Source organism: Mytilus edulis, chromosome 7 (assembly GCF_963676685.1).
Source record: "Mytilus edulis chromosome 7, xbMytEdul2.2, whole genome shotgun sequence".
Lineage (NCBI taxonomy): Eukaryota > Metazoa > Mollusca > Bivalvia > Mytilida > Mytilidae > Mytilus > Mytilus edulis.
In genome coordinates this window covers 8137013-8156400 of record NC_092350.1, presented here as the reverse complement: position 1 = coordinate 8156400, position 19388 = coordinate 8137013, and the positions used below count along the sequence as shown (strand labels likewise).

General features: G+C 32.0%; 1 protein-coding gene across 1 annotated transcript in view; it reads left to right on the top strand.

Annotated features, from left to right (window-relative positions):
- LOC139529850 (uncharacterized) overlaps positions 1-18630 on the top strand; it is a 119316-nt gene extending 100686 nt beyond the window's left edge. Inside the window, exons 43-56 of the mRNA XM_071325789.1 lie at positions 2696-2870; positions 3681-3813; positions 4733-4854; positions 5200-5339; positions 5833-5980; positions 7366-7569; positions 7962-8186; positions 8718-9503; positions 13713-13925; positions 14596-14691; positions 15411-15736; positions 16565-16760; positions 17186-17724; positions 18155-18630. Coding sequence (XP_071181890.1) covers positions 2696-2870; positions 3681-3813; positions 4733-4854; positions 5200-5339; positions 5833-5980; positions 7366-7569; positions 7962-8186; positions 8718-9503; positions 13713-13925; positions 14596-14691; positions 15411-15736; positions 16565-16760; positions 17186-17466 — 3045 coding nt within the window. The 3' untranslated portion in view covers positions 17467-17724; positions 18155-18630. The remainder of the gene's footprint in view (positions 1-2695; positions 2871-3680; positions 3814-4732; positions 4855-5199; positions 5340-5832; positions 5981-7365; positions 7570-7961; positions 8187-8717; positions 9504-13712; positions 13926-14595; positions 14692-15410; positions 15737-16564; positions 16761-17185; positions 17725-18154) is intronic.
- The last annotated feature ends 758 nt before the right edge of the window (positions 18631-19388 follow it).

Below are 19388 nucleotides of genomic sequence, written 5' to 3'. Positions count from 1 at the left end.
ACAATATTAAATATATATAAAGTCAGTAAAGAATTAGATCTAAATGAACAACGATATTAAATATATATAATGTCCAACGATATTAAATATATATAATGTAAGTAAAAATTTAGATGTAAATGAACAATGATATTAAATATATATAAAGTCAGTAAAGAATGAGATGTAAATGAACAACGATATTAAATATATATATTGTAAGTAAAAAAATTAGATGTAAATGAACAACAATATTAAATATATATAAAGTCAGTAAAGAATTAGATGTAAATGAACAACGATATTAAATATATATATTGTAAGTAAAGAATTAGATGTAAATGAACAACAATATTAAATATATATAAAGTCAGTAAAAAATTAGATGTAAATGAACAACGATATTAAATATATATAATGTCAGTAAAGAATTAAATGTTAATGAACAACGATATTAAATATATATAATGTCAGTAAAAAATTAGATGTAAATGAACAACGATATTAAATATATATAATGTAAGTAAAGAATTAGATGTAAATGAACAACGATATTAAATATATATAAAGTCAGTAAAGAATTAGATGTAAATGAACAACGATATTAAATATATATAATGTAAGTAAAGAATTAGATGTTAATGAACAACGATATTAAATATATATAATGTCAGTAAAAAATTAGATGTAAATGAACAACGATATTAAATATATATAATGTAAGTAAAGAATTAGATGTAAATGAACAACGATGTTAAATATATATAAAGTCAGTAAAGAATTAGATGTAAATGAACAATGATCAAAACACTACTATTTCTTACAACAAAAGTTTGGTGAACAAACACGTCATAGATTTGTTATTAGAGTTGTTTGATGAAATATAAATTGTTATAATTATTAAAAAGAAGAATCAAAATAATTCATTGCAACCCACTTTTAACATCAAATTCAGTTTTGAAATGTCTTTTATATTTTTCGCCAGAACAAAAACATGTAATCAGCACATTGTTCTGCTATTAAACCAACATTCTTCATTTCTGTCATACATATAACTCTACAGAAACACCTTGTCACTATCATTAACAAGGTTATATATAGTCAGTGACTTTATCATATATCAATGGATGGTCAATTGTATTCTACTGCAAAAATAGCCTAGATACAGAAATAAAAAGGTACTCTCAAGACGAAGAAGTATTTCAAACTTATTTATAGTATCCATCTATAAATATAACTTTACATGACCAACTATGGAATTCTTAAATAAACATTTTCATCCTCTTCTTTCGGCATTTAGGTCAGGTTTTGGTTGCCAAACTGCACTTATTAAAACAATAGAAGACTGGAAAAAAGCTCTGGAAGAGAACAAATTTATTGTTGCAATTTTGATGGATCTATCTAAAGCATTTGATTGTTTACCGCACGATTTACTTTTACTTAAATTGGAAGCATACAGTCTGTCTAAAAATTCTCTAAAATTATTAAAAAGTTATTTAGAAAACAGAAAACAACACATTAAAATTGGAAGTTCTTACAGTTAATGGGATCGTATGTTTAAAGGCGTACAGCAAGGGTCAATTCTTGGTCCAGTTCTTTTCAATATCTTCATAAATATCATATTTCATTTTGTACAAAAAAGCACCATTTATTGTTGAAAGTTTAGAAACTGATAGTTTAAATCTAATAAACTGGTTTTCTCTAAATTAAATGAAGGCTAATCCTGACAAATTCCAGGCTATAGCCATTGGAAAAAAAACAAATAAACATAATTTGATATTTAATTTAAATGGAAACAAAATTTCTTGTGAAGAAAATGTTAAACTTCTTGGAATAACTATAGATTCGGACTTAAACTTTAACAATCATATATCTGAAATATGTAAAAAGGCATCAAGACAATTAAAAATTCTAAAACGTTTGGGTAAATATTTAAACAGGCTAGGTAGGTTAAAAGCATACTACTCATTCATTCTTTCGAATTTTAACTATTGTCCAGTAATTTGGCACTACTGTAGTGAAAAAAATTCAAGAAAGAGCTCTAAAATTCATTTATGAAGATTATGATAGTCCTTACAAAAAACTGCTAGAAAAATCAAAATTACCATCTTTAAGAATAAGAAGAATAAAAACAATTGCAATAGAAACATTTAAAATAATTCACAAAAAAAGTCCGAGCTACCTTCATGATTTAATTGATATAAAAATTAACAAGTATGACTCCCTAGAGTTCGAACTATTAAGTATGGCTTAAGATCGTTTCGCTATAATGCTGCACAAATCTGGAATGAGCTGCCAAACCATTGTCGAAGGGAAACATCTTTTGACCAATTCAAAAAATTGGTTCAAACATGGGATCCAAGTAACAGCTCATGTCAGTGCAGTGCATGCATATAGTGTTTATGCCTGTTTTATTTTACTTTTATTTTTTGTGTGACTATATGATTTGTGCAATCTTATTATTAACTTGTGCTATGTTTTAAGTGTGCTATACTTTTAACTTATATATGTCATTAGTGGTTTCTTAATATGCATTATAGTTGTTTTCATGACTTTTGTATGTGTGTATTGTATTTTGTTATTAAGTCGATTTGAAAAGCTCACTAGAGCTTGTGTCTATGTAGATGATTGAATATCGACTCTAAATAAAACTTTGAATCTTGAATCTTGAATCTCATTTAAAGATTAATCATCATTTTGCATGTATGTTTTGCAGGTTGGTATGAGAAGTAAACTTATCCACTCAGCCTTTACAAAAGTACCTGGGGGACCTCTAGATCTTATCAGGAGATGTGATGCTATGTCATGTGATGGCCATTGTGTATGTGCTCCACAGGACCAAAAATGTCCTTTAAATCCAAGTCTTGGTAGCTGTAATGATGTATCAACAAGTAAGTATATCAAGGTCATGTGACGGCCATTGTGTATATGCTCCACAGGATAAAAAAGAGTCAAAGAACCATTCATTTCAATGACATTGTATAATTATGATTTATATGCTCTGTTGCTTTAAGGCATGCTTGAATATTTTGAATGAGTTCAGGTGGATGGAACTTATCTTGAATGTGATGCATTCAGCATGTGAAACTCAAGTCAGATTGGTATACTTTATGACCGCTTTCTAGCTAAAATATAGAAAATTTGTATTACATTCTTTGTAAGACTGTAAGAGTACTTTTTATATATATGAGCTGTGTCGGGTAGAAATCGACCTTATGCAAATAAGTATGAGTACATTTGTTAACCTTTTTTGAACATTGAGTAGATTTGATAACCCTACAAAGCAGGCCAAAATTCTTCTCTTATTTCATACTTTAATGTTCCGAAATCAGTTAAAGTCAAACACATATACATACACTTGCACATACACATATACATACACATATACATACACACATACATACACATATACATGTACTTGCATAGTAGGTTTCCATTTCTATCAGACACAGCTCATATATATACATGTATGCCTTCTAGATTTATAATCATAGAAATACAATGGAATGATGGATAAACAAAAATCACAATTGAAAGAAGTTTTCTTTGATCAGGATTGGAAAAAACTAAAATGATAAACACCAAACTATATATCATTGCAGGAAAAGGAAAATAATAATAAAAGGTTATTTATTAAAAATAATTTTAGTGTATAGACTTACTTATTAGGGTGTATTTAAATTTTGTTATTTTTTATTTAGATAATAACAACAATCTTCTACTGGTTAAAGATAGTAATGGCTATTCCAGTACTGATCAAGCCGTAACAGCCTCAGATAATATATTACGTGGAATATGGCTCGTGTCTCAAGTACAAGGCATGAAACCTTTATGGTAAGTCAAGGGAGATAACTCAATGGTTAAGCTGTATCAGGCTCAGATAATATATTACGTGGAATATGGCTCGTGTCGCAAGTACAAGGCATGAAACCTTTATGGTAAGTCAAGAAAGATAACTCATTGGTTAAGCCGTAACGGGCTCAGATAATATATTACGTGGAATATGGCTTGTGTCCTAAGTACAAGGCATGAAACCTTTATGGTAAGTCAAGAAAGATAACTCATTGGTTAAGCTGTTACGGGCTCAGATAATATATTACGTGGAATATGGCTTGTGTCCTAAGTACAAGGCATGAAACCTTTATGGTAAGTCAAGAAAGATAACTCATTGGTTAAGCCGTAACGGGCTCAGATAATATATTACGTGGAATATGGCTTGTGTCCTAAGTACAAGGCATGAAACCTTTATGGTAAGTCAAGAAAGATAACTCATTGGTTAAGCCGTAACGGGCTCAGATAATATATTACGTGGAATATGGCTCGTGTCGCAAGTACAAGGCATGAAACCTTTATGGTAAGTCAAGAAAGATAACTCATTGGTTAAGCCGTAACGGGCTCAGATAATATATTACGTGGAATATGGCTTGTGTCCTAAGTACAAGGCATGAAACCTTTATGGTAAGTCAAGGGAGATAATTTTATGATTAAACTGTAACAGCAATGGATAGTATATAATATAGATTGTGGTGTTTGTCCCAAATACAAGTCATGAAACCTTTATGGTAGGTCAAGAGAGAACTCCAGAATAAGGTGAAATGACATTACATAATATGTTACCTGGAAGAAATGTGGCTTGATTCGTTAGAACTATGCCTGAAACTTTTATGGTAGGTCAAGTTAGAGAACCCCATGATTAAGCTTTGAAGTCATTTGATAATATGGCTCAAATCATGTTTTCTTTTGTTTGTTACAGGTATGAATGGAGTATTGGTTACACTCAGTTTGACTTTCCATCTGGTATTTATGATCCTGTGGAAGAAAAGGTTTGGCAGGATGGTGGTCAACTTAAAGACTGTATTTTTTCTACAAAACCTGGTTAGTTTTGAAAATTATTCATTTTTCCAATTATGTAATAGTTGTTTAGGAATGTTGAAAAAAACTAGAAGACATTTTAATGATTTAAGTTTACAAATTCAATATTGTATCATTATTTAGAAGCGAGAACCACTGTTGTTTACATCTTTTAAAATAATGATCCTTGATTTGTCTTTTCAAAGGATAAAGTTTCTGTTAAAAAAAGGTTACCTTTTTAAAAATTGACAAGCTTTAAACAAACCCAACAATTTGTGAAGGAAATGATGCATAAACTCAAATGAATACCGTTTTATAAAACAAATATTAAGGTATCCAATATTTGACAATATATTTTCTTTGTTTTAGGTGCCAAATTGGGGAATACTTTAACATACTCTGTGTTTGTGAGAATATGGTATTCAGCAGACCAGTATGCTGTGTTTAAATCCAATGGAATTGTTGTAATGGGACAAGCACCTGTGTTAGCTTCTGTCAGAGGAAAAGTTGTAAGTCTAATAGATACACAGAATATACATTTAGAATAAGAGGGTGGGGCACTTTGCTTGGAAGTGCAGATAATTAATGTTGTACAGTGGTATTAAGAAAGAAACCAGTGTTGACCACTGTCAGATTTACTTGACAAAGAATGAGAAATATGATGGTGTTTGGATATTATTCCAAAAATAAATATCCTCTTTTGAAAGTTTAGATAAACTCAGTGTAAAAACTCAGAGACTTAAAAGGATGAACACCCATAAATACCAGTATCAAGCATGGATTTGGATTTGCATCATTTTATGGAGTGACCACTACTTGTCATTTTGAATAAATCAGAAATAGACATGTCATTGATAATATATAAGGAAATTACATATTAATCATGCTACAGAAAAGCCTCCTCACATCTTATTTTCATTTTAACAGTACAGTATCTCAAACAGGCAATATGTTGTGTAAGTCAAGTAATGTTATAAATAATCTGGTTTCCTTTTGTTTCAGGTTATTGAAAAAATAAGAGGAACTACAGTAAAAGACACAGACTTCATGCAGATAGGCAGACCTATCACCTTTGACTGGAGCAGTAAATTCCTGGAGTATGAAACAACTATTGAGAAATACAGCATTTATCTCAGTACTTTCCCAGGAGGTGAGTTTAGTCTTTAGCAGTAAATTCCTGGAGTATGATACAACTATTGAGAAATACAGCATTTATCTCAGTACTTTCCCAGGAGGTGAGTTTAGTCTTTAGCAGTAAATTCCTGGAGTATGATACAACTATTGAGAAATACAGCATTTATCTCAGTACTTTCCCAGGAGGTGAGTTTAGTCTTGAGCAGTAAATTCCTGGAGTATGATACAACTATTGAGAAATACAGCATTTATCTCAGTACTTTCCCAGGAGGTGAGTTTAGTCTTTAGCAGTAAATTCCTGGAGTATGATACAACTATTGAGAAATACAGCATTTATCTCAGTACTTTCCCAGGAGGTGAGTTTAGTCTTGAGCAGTAAATTCCTGGAGTATGATACAACTATTGAGAAATACAGCATTTATCTCAGTACTTTCCCAGGAGGTGAGTTTAGTCTTGAGCAGTAAATTCCTGGAGTATGATACAACTATTGAGAAATACAGCATTTATCTCAGTACTTTCCCAGGAGGTGAGTTTAGTCTTTAGCAGTAAATTCCTGGAGTATGATACAACTATTGAGAAATACAGCATTTATCTCAGTACTTTCCCAGGAGGTGAGTTTAGTCTTGAGCAGTAAATTCCTGGAGTATGATACAACTATTGAGAAATACAGCATTTATCTCAGTACTTTCCCAGGAGGTGAGTTTAGTCTTGAGCAGTAAATTCCTGGAGTATGATACAACTATTGAGAAATACAGCATTTATCTCAGTACTTTCCCAGGAGGTGAGTTTAGTCTTGAGCAGTAAATTCCTGGAGTATGATACAACTATTGAGAAATACAGCATTTATCTCAGTACTTTCCCAGGAGGTGAGTTTAGTCTTTAGCAGTAAATTCCTGGAGTATGATACAACTATTGAGAAATACAGCATTTATCTCAGTACTTTCCCAGGAGGTGAGTTTAGTCTTGAGCAGTAAATTCCTGGAGTATGATACAACTATTGAGAAATACAGCATTTATATCAGTACTTTCACAGGAGGTGAGTTTAGTCTTTAGCAGTAAATTCCAGGAGTATGATACAACTATTGAGAAATACAGCATTTATATCAGTACTTTCACAGGGAGTGAGTTGAGACTCAAACAATCATTCTTGGAAAATGATTAAACTAGTACTTTTCAAGGAGGTGAGCTGTAAATTCCTTCACTTTGACAAATCTTATTCTTCAACAAAAAACATAAAATGACAAGTTTTGGTGAGCATATCAATATCCTGAATGCTAATTTAAATTCATTCAAGATTCTTTATAATCTTTTTTGTTATCATTTCTAAAAAATATTTTCGTATAAAGTATGAATGTCAGACAACTTTCCAGTATGATTTAAAGTCTGCTTTTTACATTTCAGGACATGACATCCTTAGAGTAGCACATGACATCCCAGGAACGGACCAACAGTATAACATGACAGGTCTAAAACTGACCCCTGGTGTAGTCCATTATACAAACGTTATAGCCTATAATTATGCTGGAGCCCACACAACAGCAACATCAGATGGTTTTGTTGTTGACTATACACTACCTAAGTCAGGAATTGTGTATGATGGATTAGGTAAATTGTAGAATATTTATCTTCATTTCAGCTTCGTCTAAAATATTGTAATTGACTTAACATGACTTAAAGTCAAATTTGGCTGCGTTGGTAAAACTCCAAAATCAGCTTATAGTATGCTTATGTCTGGCCAATTGGCAAGCAGGGAAAAGTTGGTACAAGCTTTATGTAATTAACTCTTCCTGCTGTTTTCAAATGACACAATGCATCACATTAATTTGAAAAATGCAAGATTGTTCTTGCATTGGTGTTATCTGGTTTGAAGCAATTTTATGTGTATTTTGACGTATTTGTACTTTACATCAATTTGATTACATTTGAATAAAGTATGTATAATAGTATTGTTCTTTGCATTGATTACATTTGAATAAAGTTTGTATTTGTACTTTCAGGAAGTACAGATTTAGAATTTACAAACTCATCTGAATCTGTTTCTGCACACTGGCATGGCTTTACAGATACTGAATCTGGTATAGAGAAATACTATTGGTGTTTTGGGACGACCACTTTTGTAGACAACAGGAAACGTGACAAGACAGAATGTAGTGTACTAGGATGGACAGATGCTGGCTTACATGTATCTGCTTCTAGTAATATATCAGCTGAATTACCCCAAGGTAACAGTTTATACTAATAAGAAAAATGTCTACTGAATTACCAAAAGTAACAGTCTATTGTTTGTATTAATAAAATTTTTGAACAGTGTCACACTCCCAGCATGTAGAAAAAAACAGATCTTTGGTAAAGTTATAAGAAGCTTGCTGCTTCACAATTTGTTTTTTAATAGATAATGGCAGTATGTCTTGTAATTTTAAAGAAAAACAGAATGTATCACAGATATAAAAATAAGGGATTTAAACCTGTAGTCAACATTATACCATGACCTACATATTAAAATATAATGTTGGCACTGCGGTAAATTTACATTTAATTTGGATGAAAATATTTATTTGTCTTCAAGTCTACATTTATGTTGTCATCAAACTGAGTTTAATTTCTCTTAATTTGTGTCTAAAGATTGGAGTGGATAGTGACTCTACTATGCATATTATTGGTATTGTATGCTGTACTAAATTTTTTATATTTTTACTTAAATTCTGAACATGTCAGGAAGATTTCATATGAACAAAATTAAAACTTTGTTGCAGGAACAAGATTATATGCCAAAGTGTATTCTGTTGATAGCGCTGGGCTGAAGTCAGACATTGTTGTATCAGATAGTGCTGTTGTTGACAAAACTCCTCCTGTTTCTGAAAAATTCATTCATTCTATTGATAAGCTTGGAAATAATACATCATTTGAAAACACTGGTGGAGATGAAATTAATTTTGAAAATGTTACTTCTGTTGATATTTGTATGGTTTCTACTAGTTACCACCCATTGTCATGGATACCATCACATTTTACTTGTATGGCTGTGGTATCTTCTGATGTAAATTTAGCCAGAGAAGGACGATCATTTTTGTTCATTAGAGGAAGTGTTCACCAAGAATTACCACAAGTTATTGCTGGACGCCTTTACAGAGTTTCCTTTTTCAGTAGCCATCTGTCAATAACAGACTCAGTTGCTGCCAATAAAGAAGGATTTATACAATTTGGTGATGGAGAAAGACTGGTGTTCTTGATTTACACTAAAAGTTATCGTAAAGATGGACATGGAACCAGTTCAGACCGGGAAGAAGTTTCTTGGCATACACACCAATTCTATTTCAGACCAACAGAGGATGCTGTGAATATTACAATTGGAAGTATGGACATGACTACAGGGATATTCTTAGATGATATTTCGGTACAGGAAGTGAACTTAACAACAGCTGCCTCAAGTGACCATGTGCATGGCCATGTTGTTTATTTACATGAATGGAGTTCCATCCATGGATCCTGGAGTTTCTCTGATCCAGATTCACCCATTATTGATTACACTTGGGCTATAGGTAAGTACTTAGTGTATAATGATCATAGTCCCATTATTGATTACACTTGGGCTAAAGGTAAGTACTTGGTGTATAATGATCATAGTCCCATTATTGATTACACTTGGGCTATAGGTAAGTACTTGGTGTATAATGATCATAGTCCCATTATTGATTACACTTGGGCTATAGGTAAGTACTTGGTGTATAATGTTCAGATAAATCTGTAGATACTCACAAATTAATGGCTGCTACTTTAAAAGTTGACAATGCCTGGTAGTCAGAGGGTTTTGGTTTATTACAACATATGATATGATTTTGAGGCTTAATGTTAATATTGTCATGTCAAATGTGATATTGTGGGAAACGTCACTGTCACTTTGTCAAGTTACATTAACCTCAATTTTTATTGGAGCCTCGTTGGCCAAGTGGTCTAGAAGTAGTAACTATTGTAATCACTAGCCAGTCAACACTCAGGTTGTGAGTTTGAACCCTGCTCATGCAGGTGCACTCAACTCCAATCTTAATTGACTAGGATTGTCAGTTTTTCTATCAAAGGTCGGTGGTTTTCTCTGGGCACTCCAGATTCCTCCACCAATAAAAACTGGGCACCACAAAATAGCACAAAAACAGTGCTTAAAATTGGCGTCAAAACACAGAAAATCAAATCAATTTTTACATTATACAAACGTTATCTGATTAATATAAGAAAGAAGATGTGTTATGCTTGATAATTATATATAATGAGACAACTCTCCACAAGAGACTAAATGTCACAGAAATTAACAACTATAGATCACCGTACGGCCTTCAACAATGAGCAAGGCCCATACCCCATAGTCAGCTATAAAAGGTCCCAAAATGACAATGTAAAACAATTAGTTTGCTTTTGTAAAATACCTAGTCATGCATAATTGACATTTCTACTGTCATTGAATTAACTTTTGGGACTTTTAGGCCCAACACTAAAGACTGTCATACAAGTGAGGTTTAGCAGTTATAAAATCAAGTTTTATCCACGATTTTCTACATAAGAATATGCCTGTACCAAGTCAGAAAAATTACAGTTGTTATTCATTAGTTTGATGTGTTTGAGCTTTAATTTTGCTATTTTCTTAGGGACTTTGTTTTAACAGGTCGAGAACTCTAGATTTTCTGACGTCAGAATATATTTGCATAGTAATTTCCAAAACACAAAGCCAATATGGCCTTGAAAAACTGACCAATCGACTCAATGAACTACAATGCATTGTGGGCTACGAGTAAACTACTACTTTTAAAAACACGTGGAATTAGTGGGAAAACAGTCAACTAATATATTGTATGGGACTCTCATTACCAATGTTTTTATTCTGCAAATATATTTAATGTAAAATATATAACGTAATCCTCAATTTGCATGCTCAGATTAAAAAAATATTGTTTACTGGCTTCACGATTAGACTTTCTTTTTCGCCTTGCAAAAGTAGTTGAACCGGTTTTGTGCATTGTTATGAATTGAACCTACATTAATTTCCCAACATGAAACAGTGAAATATCCAATGAAGTGACCACTGTCCAGTAAGAAAATCGTTTGAGCTCTTTTAAACCGGTATAATGTCATTCCAAAATCATTTCTGCCTAGAAAAACACCAAAACTTTCATTGAAACACTTCTTTCTGTACTGAATGTTTAATTTTTTTTTATCAGGACCTGAACTAAAAGTTAAGAACATCATAATATTCAGTATGCTAAAAATAAGTGTTATGAAAGCGGCAGGGGCGGATCCAGCCATTTTAAAAAGGGGGTTTCCTAACCCTGGACAACAGGGGAGGGTTTCCAACTACATGTTCTCATTCAAATGCACTGATCGTCCAAAAAAAGGGGGTCCATCCCCTCGGAACCCCCTTCCTCCTGGAGCGGTTACGGTATATAGCTCAATTCATTTTTTATTGTTTCATCCATCGATAATATCCGTTTGTTGCTAATTTTATCACAAAATATACTTTAGAGGTTTTTTATCGTTCGGCTGCTGTCCTGTTGACATATGTAAAATATCTCCAATATTAAAAGTATCTGGATCATAGTGGGTGCCATATTACCTATTATTTCTTTCTAAAATGTGCTTTGTATATAGGAATAAGAAAATGAGGTATGAGTGCCAAATGAGACATTTTTCCAACAAAGACATAATTCAGTAAAGTAAGCAGTCATAGGTTCAATGCTGAAAAGTAAGCTATAAATGACCCAAAAATTACTTGTGTAAAACAATCCAAACAACAACCAAAAAAAAAACCCGGCCCAATTAAATATATCAAAGGAGAAGAAATCTATCCCATCAAAAAATATATATATTGTATAGGAGCCTGTATTTCAGTGGTTGTCGTTTGTTTATGTGTTACATATTTGTTTTTCACTCATTTTTTTTTTATATAATTAAGGCCTTGAGTTTGCTCGTTTGAATTGTTTTACATTGTCATATCGGGGCCTTTTATAGCTGACTATGCAGTATGGGCTTTGCTTATTGTTGAAGGCCGTACGGTGATCTATAAATGTTAATTTCTGTGTCATTTTGGTCTCTTGTGGACAGCTGTCTCATTGGCAATCACACCACATCTTCTTTTTTTATTATAGGTCCAACGCTGCTATTTTCACAAAACATATCAAAGTTTCCACCTTGTCGCACATACATATGGATAACATTATTACAGCTTATTTCCTAATGCATGTAGAGCAAAACTTTGGTTAGCTTGCTTGCTTTGTTTGTATATTGTACAAAATATAAAATATACAAGTTAAACTATGCCTGTATATATATATATATTGTTTAAAGATGTCAGTCTTATTTTCAAAGCTTGTATAAACAACTATACAAACAAAGCAAACAAGCCAACCAAAGTTTTACTTTGCAGGTATAAGAAATCAGCTGTAATGATTAATTCAGTTTGGCAAAAGTACGAGCCTGTTAAAAAACGAACAAACTGAAACTACAGTTGCTGACTTCACTACCTTGAAAACAAAGGGAACTGTTTGGAAGTCACATATACTGAAATGTGACAAAAATAAATACTAACACTGCCATGTGTGTAAATATTTCTTCGCCTTTTTTACGAACACAAAATTCAAGGATCACACATTTGCCTTTAATTATCTATACGAAAATTGATGTACTCGTGAATATTAGCACTGGCTGTTATCGACGGCTTATTCTTACACTAGTAAGTTTGTCTCATGGGTAATATTGTGTTTTTCGCTGTTGTTTCGTTGCTGTCTGGTAGACGAATACATGAAATATCTGTGCCATCATCAAACATGTTAATGGCTATATATCGGGTAATTCAAACCCTGTTTTCTTCGCATAGAAACAACTCCTCGTTGATCTGAGCATGGAAGTAATACTTTATATCACGAACTATAAATGAGGATACACAAAATGAAAAACTAAGCGAAATTGTGAATCCCGCATTGCACGAAAAAATGTGTTGTATTTCAGTAAATAACACGTGTTCTTGGCGTATTAGTCCATCATGCATTGTGACTCATTTAGTGGATTGGTCAAAAACCTAGGTAAAAATAAATTGTGTCACATGTAAATAAACAATTACATGTGCGAGAACATAAGTATGCTAATTTATGCATTTCCATATAAGGTAGTGGTCCTGACCTGTTTAAGCCATGCTCATTTAGTTTATCTGTTACCTATTCTGACATCTGACTCTGACTTCATTTGAACTGAGTTTTTCTGTGCGTATTGTTGTGTGTTTGTTTTTTCTTCATTGGCTAGAGTTATAGGGGGAGGGTTGAGATCTCAAAAAACATGTTTAACCCCGCCACATTTTTGCACCTGTCCCAATTAGGGAGCCTCTTGCCTTTGTTAGTCTTGTATGATTTTTAATTTTAGTTTCTTGTGTACATTTCAGAGTTTAGTATGACGTTCATTATCGCTGAAGTGGCATACAATTTTGTTTAGGGGCCAGCTGAAGCATTGCTCCAGGTGCGGGAGTTTCTCGCTGCATTGAAGACCAATTGGTGGCCTTTGGCTGTTGTCTGCTCATTGGTCGGGTTGTTGTCTCTTTGACACATTCCCCATTTCCATTCTCAATTTTATCATTTGAAGAAAGTATAATGTTCAAATTTATTTTTCTGAACCTGAGTTATAGAGAAGTACTGGTTACAGTACATTAATGTATAGTACAGAGATCCAACCATTTAGAACTGTTTAACTGATTTTAAACTATGTTTATGTTGTAGGTTATGCAGAGGGAGGCACACAGATCCAACCATTCAGAAGTGCAGGTTTAATGAACTTTGCCTTTAACAACAATGTAACACTGGTCCATAACACCTATATTTATGTGACAGCTATAGCTACTAATGCTGCAGGATTGAGGGGCGTGTCTTATTCTGATCCAATACTGGTAGATCTGACACCACCTGATATTAAATATATTTATGATGGTAGAGGTATGTATATATAAAAGATACACAATATACATGTATCCTGGTCATACATGGTTGGGTTGTTATTGTGTTGACTCATTCCCTATTTCCATTTTCAATTTTATACATTGGATGTCTGGCTTTAATTACACTATCACCAAAAGTCATCTGCATTCATTTTGTTATATCAATTTATGTGGAATTTATTCTGAATCTTTTTTCTTGTAACAAAGTTATTGAGACTTGGAATTATAAATAATTTAGAACAGTAAACAAGATTATGTCACAAATTTTTAAACAGAGAAAAGGGGTTGCATTTTATAATGTCATTCATACATTATGTGCTTGCTGGAATTCTTCTTTGGCCCAAGAAATAATGAATATAAATTCATTAAGAAATGTATTTAATTTATGCGTTTGACACTTTTACTAAATAAAAATGAAATTGCTGTGATTTATTTCATTAAGAAATAACTTGTTTTACATTCATCTTTTGAACATAAAGCTTAAAAGGAGACGTGAAATTTATACCTATGCCATGTTACTCGTTTTCTTTTTAAGCAAATGGCTTAACATGAAGCATAAAACTCATTTCAATTCCACTAATCATATTTTGACATCTCCCTCAACAATTTCTAAAAGACCAATAGTTGATATATTTTACTGTACTAAACTTATGTGTTTGTGGTTATAGGTGCTGACGAGGATTCATGGACGTTTAATGAAGTTGTTGCAAACTGGGAAGTAGAGGACTTAGAATCTGGTATCAAGTTCTGTAAATGGGCAATTGGTAAGATTAAGTCATCTCAAGTATGTAAAATGGTTAAATAAGTGCATGGCTTTCACTGGAATTTACTTTTGGAATTCAAAATAATACATTATAATGATGAAGTAGAAAAAAAACCCTGCAAGTTAAGGAGCCATGACTTGATAATGATTTTAAAATGATTTGAAGCATTTAACACACAGAAGTTTCCCTTCTTCACAATCTGTATTGTAATTTATAGTTTATATGAAACAGGTGAACTAGCTACTTTACACTGCAGTGTAAACTTCATCAGGGTAAGGTTGTGTATATTTGTATAATGTAAGGCTACACACAGTAAACATATGTACTGGCTAGTTTACACACAGTAAACATATGTACTCGCTAGTTTACACACAGTAAACATATGTACTCGCTAGTTTACACACAGTAAACATATGTACTCGCTAGTATACACACAGTAAACATATTTACTTGATAGCTTACACACAGTAAACATAGGTACTTGCTAGTTTACACACAGTAAACATATGTACTCGCTAGTTAACACACAGTAAACATATTTACTCGCTAGTTTACACACAGTAAACATGTACTCGCTAGTTTACACATTACTGTGAACTACATCACACTAATGCTGTGTATAAATGTATAATTTAAGTATACACACTAGAAAACATATGTTCTCACTATGTTACACTGTTTGTAAACATCAGGCTAATACCATGTGTGTTTATTTACAGGTTACGCCCCTGGTAAAACAGACTTGCTTGCTTACACTGATAGATCAGCTTCACCAGCGGCAATGGAATTTGATTACAGTGTTTTAGAAGGGTATACCATCTACACCACCCTCAGCTGTGAGAACAATGCTGGTCTGACGTACTCCTTGTCTACTGATGGAGTTAAAATATCCAACACACCACCATCGATATCCACAGTACAAATGGAAGTTCTGTCCCTGTCCTCTACAGAGTACAACCCTCGAGACTGGTACCTAGGTCTGACGGATACAATGAGAATAAAGTGGTCAGGATTTACCGATAGTATTGGTGTGGAAACATACAAGGTAATGTCTTGCGATTGACAGGGTTCATATAAAGTGGGGGGTTACATTTTTAAATATTGTTGAAAGTTTTAATGATAATATTGTAACTTTCACTGTAAATAATAATGATGCAGAAAAAAATTTAAATTAGAACAGCTTCAACAATAATTCACAACCATTTGCATGAATACAACAAATGATGTATTGTAAGGAAGATAATATTGATGATTTTAAAGTAAAAAAAAACAACATATGTATTGTTGGCGCATTTAAAAAAAACTCTGGGAAAATAATGTCTTGTGATAATTTTTGGTCCTAACATTCTTAAAATCTTTATGTGCCCCTCTCAACAGGTGTAGATATGTGTTATATATAAAATATGTATTGTTTTAATAAAGAGTAAAATCCCCAAAATACTGAACTCCAAGACAAATTCAACTAATAAAGTCCCTAATCAAATGGCAAAATCAAATGCGCAAACACACCAAACAAATAGATAACAACTGTATTATTCCTGACTTTGTACAGGCATTTTCTTATGTAGAAAACCTGCATGGTTTATAGCTAGCTAAACCTTTACTTGTATGACACCATGCATGGCTTTTTTACAACTTTTGGGGGGGGAATTTGTGTATGGTAATATTTTTTACTCTGTTTGATTGTAAATATTTCCTATGATTAACTTCATTGCATCCAATTTTAAATGAACTGTTAATATCAAATGAATGACAAATGATTGGAAAGTGGCCTAAATGTATCACTTGTAAAAATAAGCTTATATTATTTCATTTTATTGCCCTTTAGAAGAGCACTGTTAGAAATTATCATAACAACCTCATTATATTTTAGGTGAAATATCCTGGACAGCAGTCAGAGTCCATGTTTTTCCCAGCAAATCAGGAAGTTTTATACACACACTTCACAAAGATGTCACTAACAGATGATAAACATGATGTGTCTACACAAGCTATGAATAAACTTTTCCTAAGATCATTGTACTTTACCACTAATGTTACTGTCCAGACTGCAGCTCCCCTAGTAGATAGTAAGTACATACATATACTATCTGAAAATATTTTAATATTTTTTTATTATTTCTATTAAAGAATAATTGACATTAAACTTAAATGTTCATCATTCTTACATGCATTCACTCAAAACTTCCCTACACAATTCACTAGATATGAACTTTACAAAAAATAGGTTCAAATAATTGTTTGATCCCATTTTCATGGTTTAGTGATCAGGTTGAAACCAGTAAGTATTATTTGATAAGTAAGTTTGTATTGATGTATAATATAAATGCAAAAATCCTTGCAAGTCAGCAACCTGAAATTGTTAAAAAATTTATTGTCTGATTTTTGACTGAGTTTAACTGTTACATGTAGTCTGTCCAATAATTTGTAACTAGGTTCACATCCATTATGATGTATTGCATGGTAAATAATATCTCTTAAACTTCTTTTTTAGATTCAAAGAGCCTTGGATTATCCTACATAAACAATGAAGTAGTTGTGTCGTGGGGAGACGTTTTCACCTCTGACTATTCACTTTACTATGAGGTATCGGCTGGATCATTCCAGAGTGGTGTTAACATTATACAGTGGCAGTTTTCAAACCAGACGAGTATCACATTTGGTATTCCAGCATCAGTTAAGACAGAGACTGGTACAGCTATATATGTTAATGTTAGGGCCATTTCTGTGGGAGGATATTATGCACAGAAAGATGGAAGTTTTAAACTGCCATAAATTGATCATGAGTAGAAGTACGCTGATAAAGTCTAACCTTTTAACACACTATATTCTACATTTTAATTTCAAATTTTCAATCTACTTTTGTTAGAGTATCTATGTTTGATACTACCTAAACATGCTAAATGTTGGGAATTATTTTCATAAATAATTAGCAAAAGACATATGATACTGTAATATGTCTTTTCTCATATGTTTTGTTTACACAGATATTTCAATAACAGGTCAGTAGTGATAATAAATACACTACAAAAAGCAACCAATTAAAAATACTACCTACCCAGGAAAGACAGACCCATTATAGATGGCCAAAACAGTAGAAAACATCCCTTTTACTTAGAAATTTAAAGCTGACCATGCCTCAGAGAGATTTTACTGTTTGTTCCTTGGATGCCTTATGCTTATATTTGATAGCCCTTACATTTTTATATGTTTCCATTGTATTTTGAAGACATTGGTTAAAAACTGTACAATTTATTACTTGGAGATGATGAATATTTTATATTCGTGTTGTTTATTCTTTAGTTTTCTATGTTGTGTCATGTGTACTATTGTTTTTCTGTTTGTCTTTTTCATTTTTAGCCATGGCGTTGTCAGTTTGTTTTAGATTTACGAGTTTGACTGTCCCTTTGGTATCTTTCGTCCCTCTTTTATAAGGATTTTGAAGAATCTTTGTTATAAATAGATATATTTTTTTTTTATTTTTTTTTAGAAAGAGAGCTGTTATAAATTACATAATTACAATATATTTTTCTATAATTATATGTGCCTCATATTGATAACAAAAGTGCCTAAGTTGTATTATACTGGTAATTTGACAATCACTAAAAATTCTGTGAAGTAATTGTACAATCTGTATAAACAAGTCTTGTAATCATTTGATAAAAGTCCTTCTGAACCTTTATTTGTATTATAAACCCAATTGTCCTGTACATTTATTGTTAGTATTATACTATATTTCTGGTTTATATTACCCAATCTTTACCCCTTTTGAAATGAGATTATAAATGTCTGTGATACAAAGTGCTATGTTCAGTATTGTTTGTAAATAGCTCTGTTTTTTATATTAGTAGATTGCCGTCCAAATACTATATATGTCTCTGTATTGTGATTGTGAAATTTGAATTTAAATTATTGAAAATAAATTTTGATATAAATATATCTATAGACATAATGGAGAAAAAATTAAATGTATCTTTTTTGCCGTCCAAATACTCAAATCTGTCTGAAGTCTTGACTGTGCAATTTGTATTCAAATTATTGAAAATAAATTTTGATATTACTGTATCGATGTAATTGTGAAAATTGAATATATCTTTTTTCAATGTTTAGTGTATATTATTGAGAGCAGATATTGGGGTATACAGCTATAAAGAGTATGTCGACAGAATATTTTACTGTAAGGTACATACTAACAGTGTCCTTTACAATCTGTTGTACCATCAATACTTACAAATGTATTTTTATAGATTAAAACATAAATTATTTGTAATAAGAATCAACATTTGGTGACATATTTTCTAACAAGAATGAAATTTGGCAATCAGTTTAGATTACTCTGCAAAATCTTGTTGAAAAAGATTTCTTATGGTTTATTGCATCATTTGGTTTCTGTATTATTGAATTAAACTCACCATCTGCTTTTAGTCGTACCTAATTTGACTTATTGTAGGTCAAACCTACAAAATCATTATTACATGCAAAATAGTTAAGTAATTACTAACATGTATAACCATATTTGATGAATTGGTACATGAAATTTAGCTGACCTAACTATTTTTTATACATTTTGACCTCTATATATATATAACTATAATTCCAAAAGCTTTTCAATTTTCTATTTCATTTCAACTAAGTGTTTTCCTATGTTTTAATTCCTTCTGAGGGAATGACCTAAAATCACACAAACACATTATTTT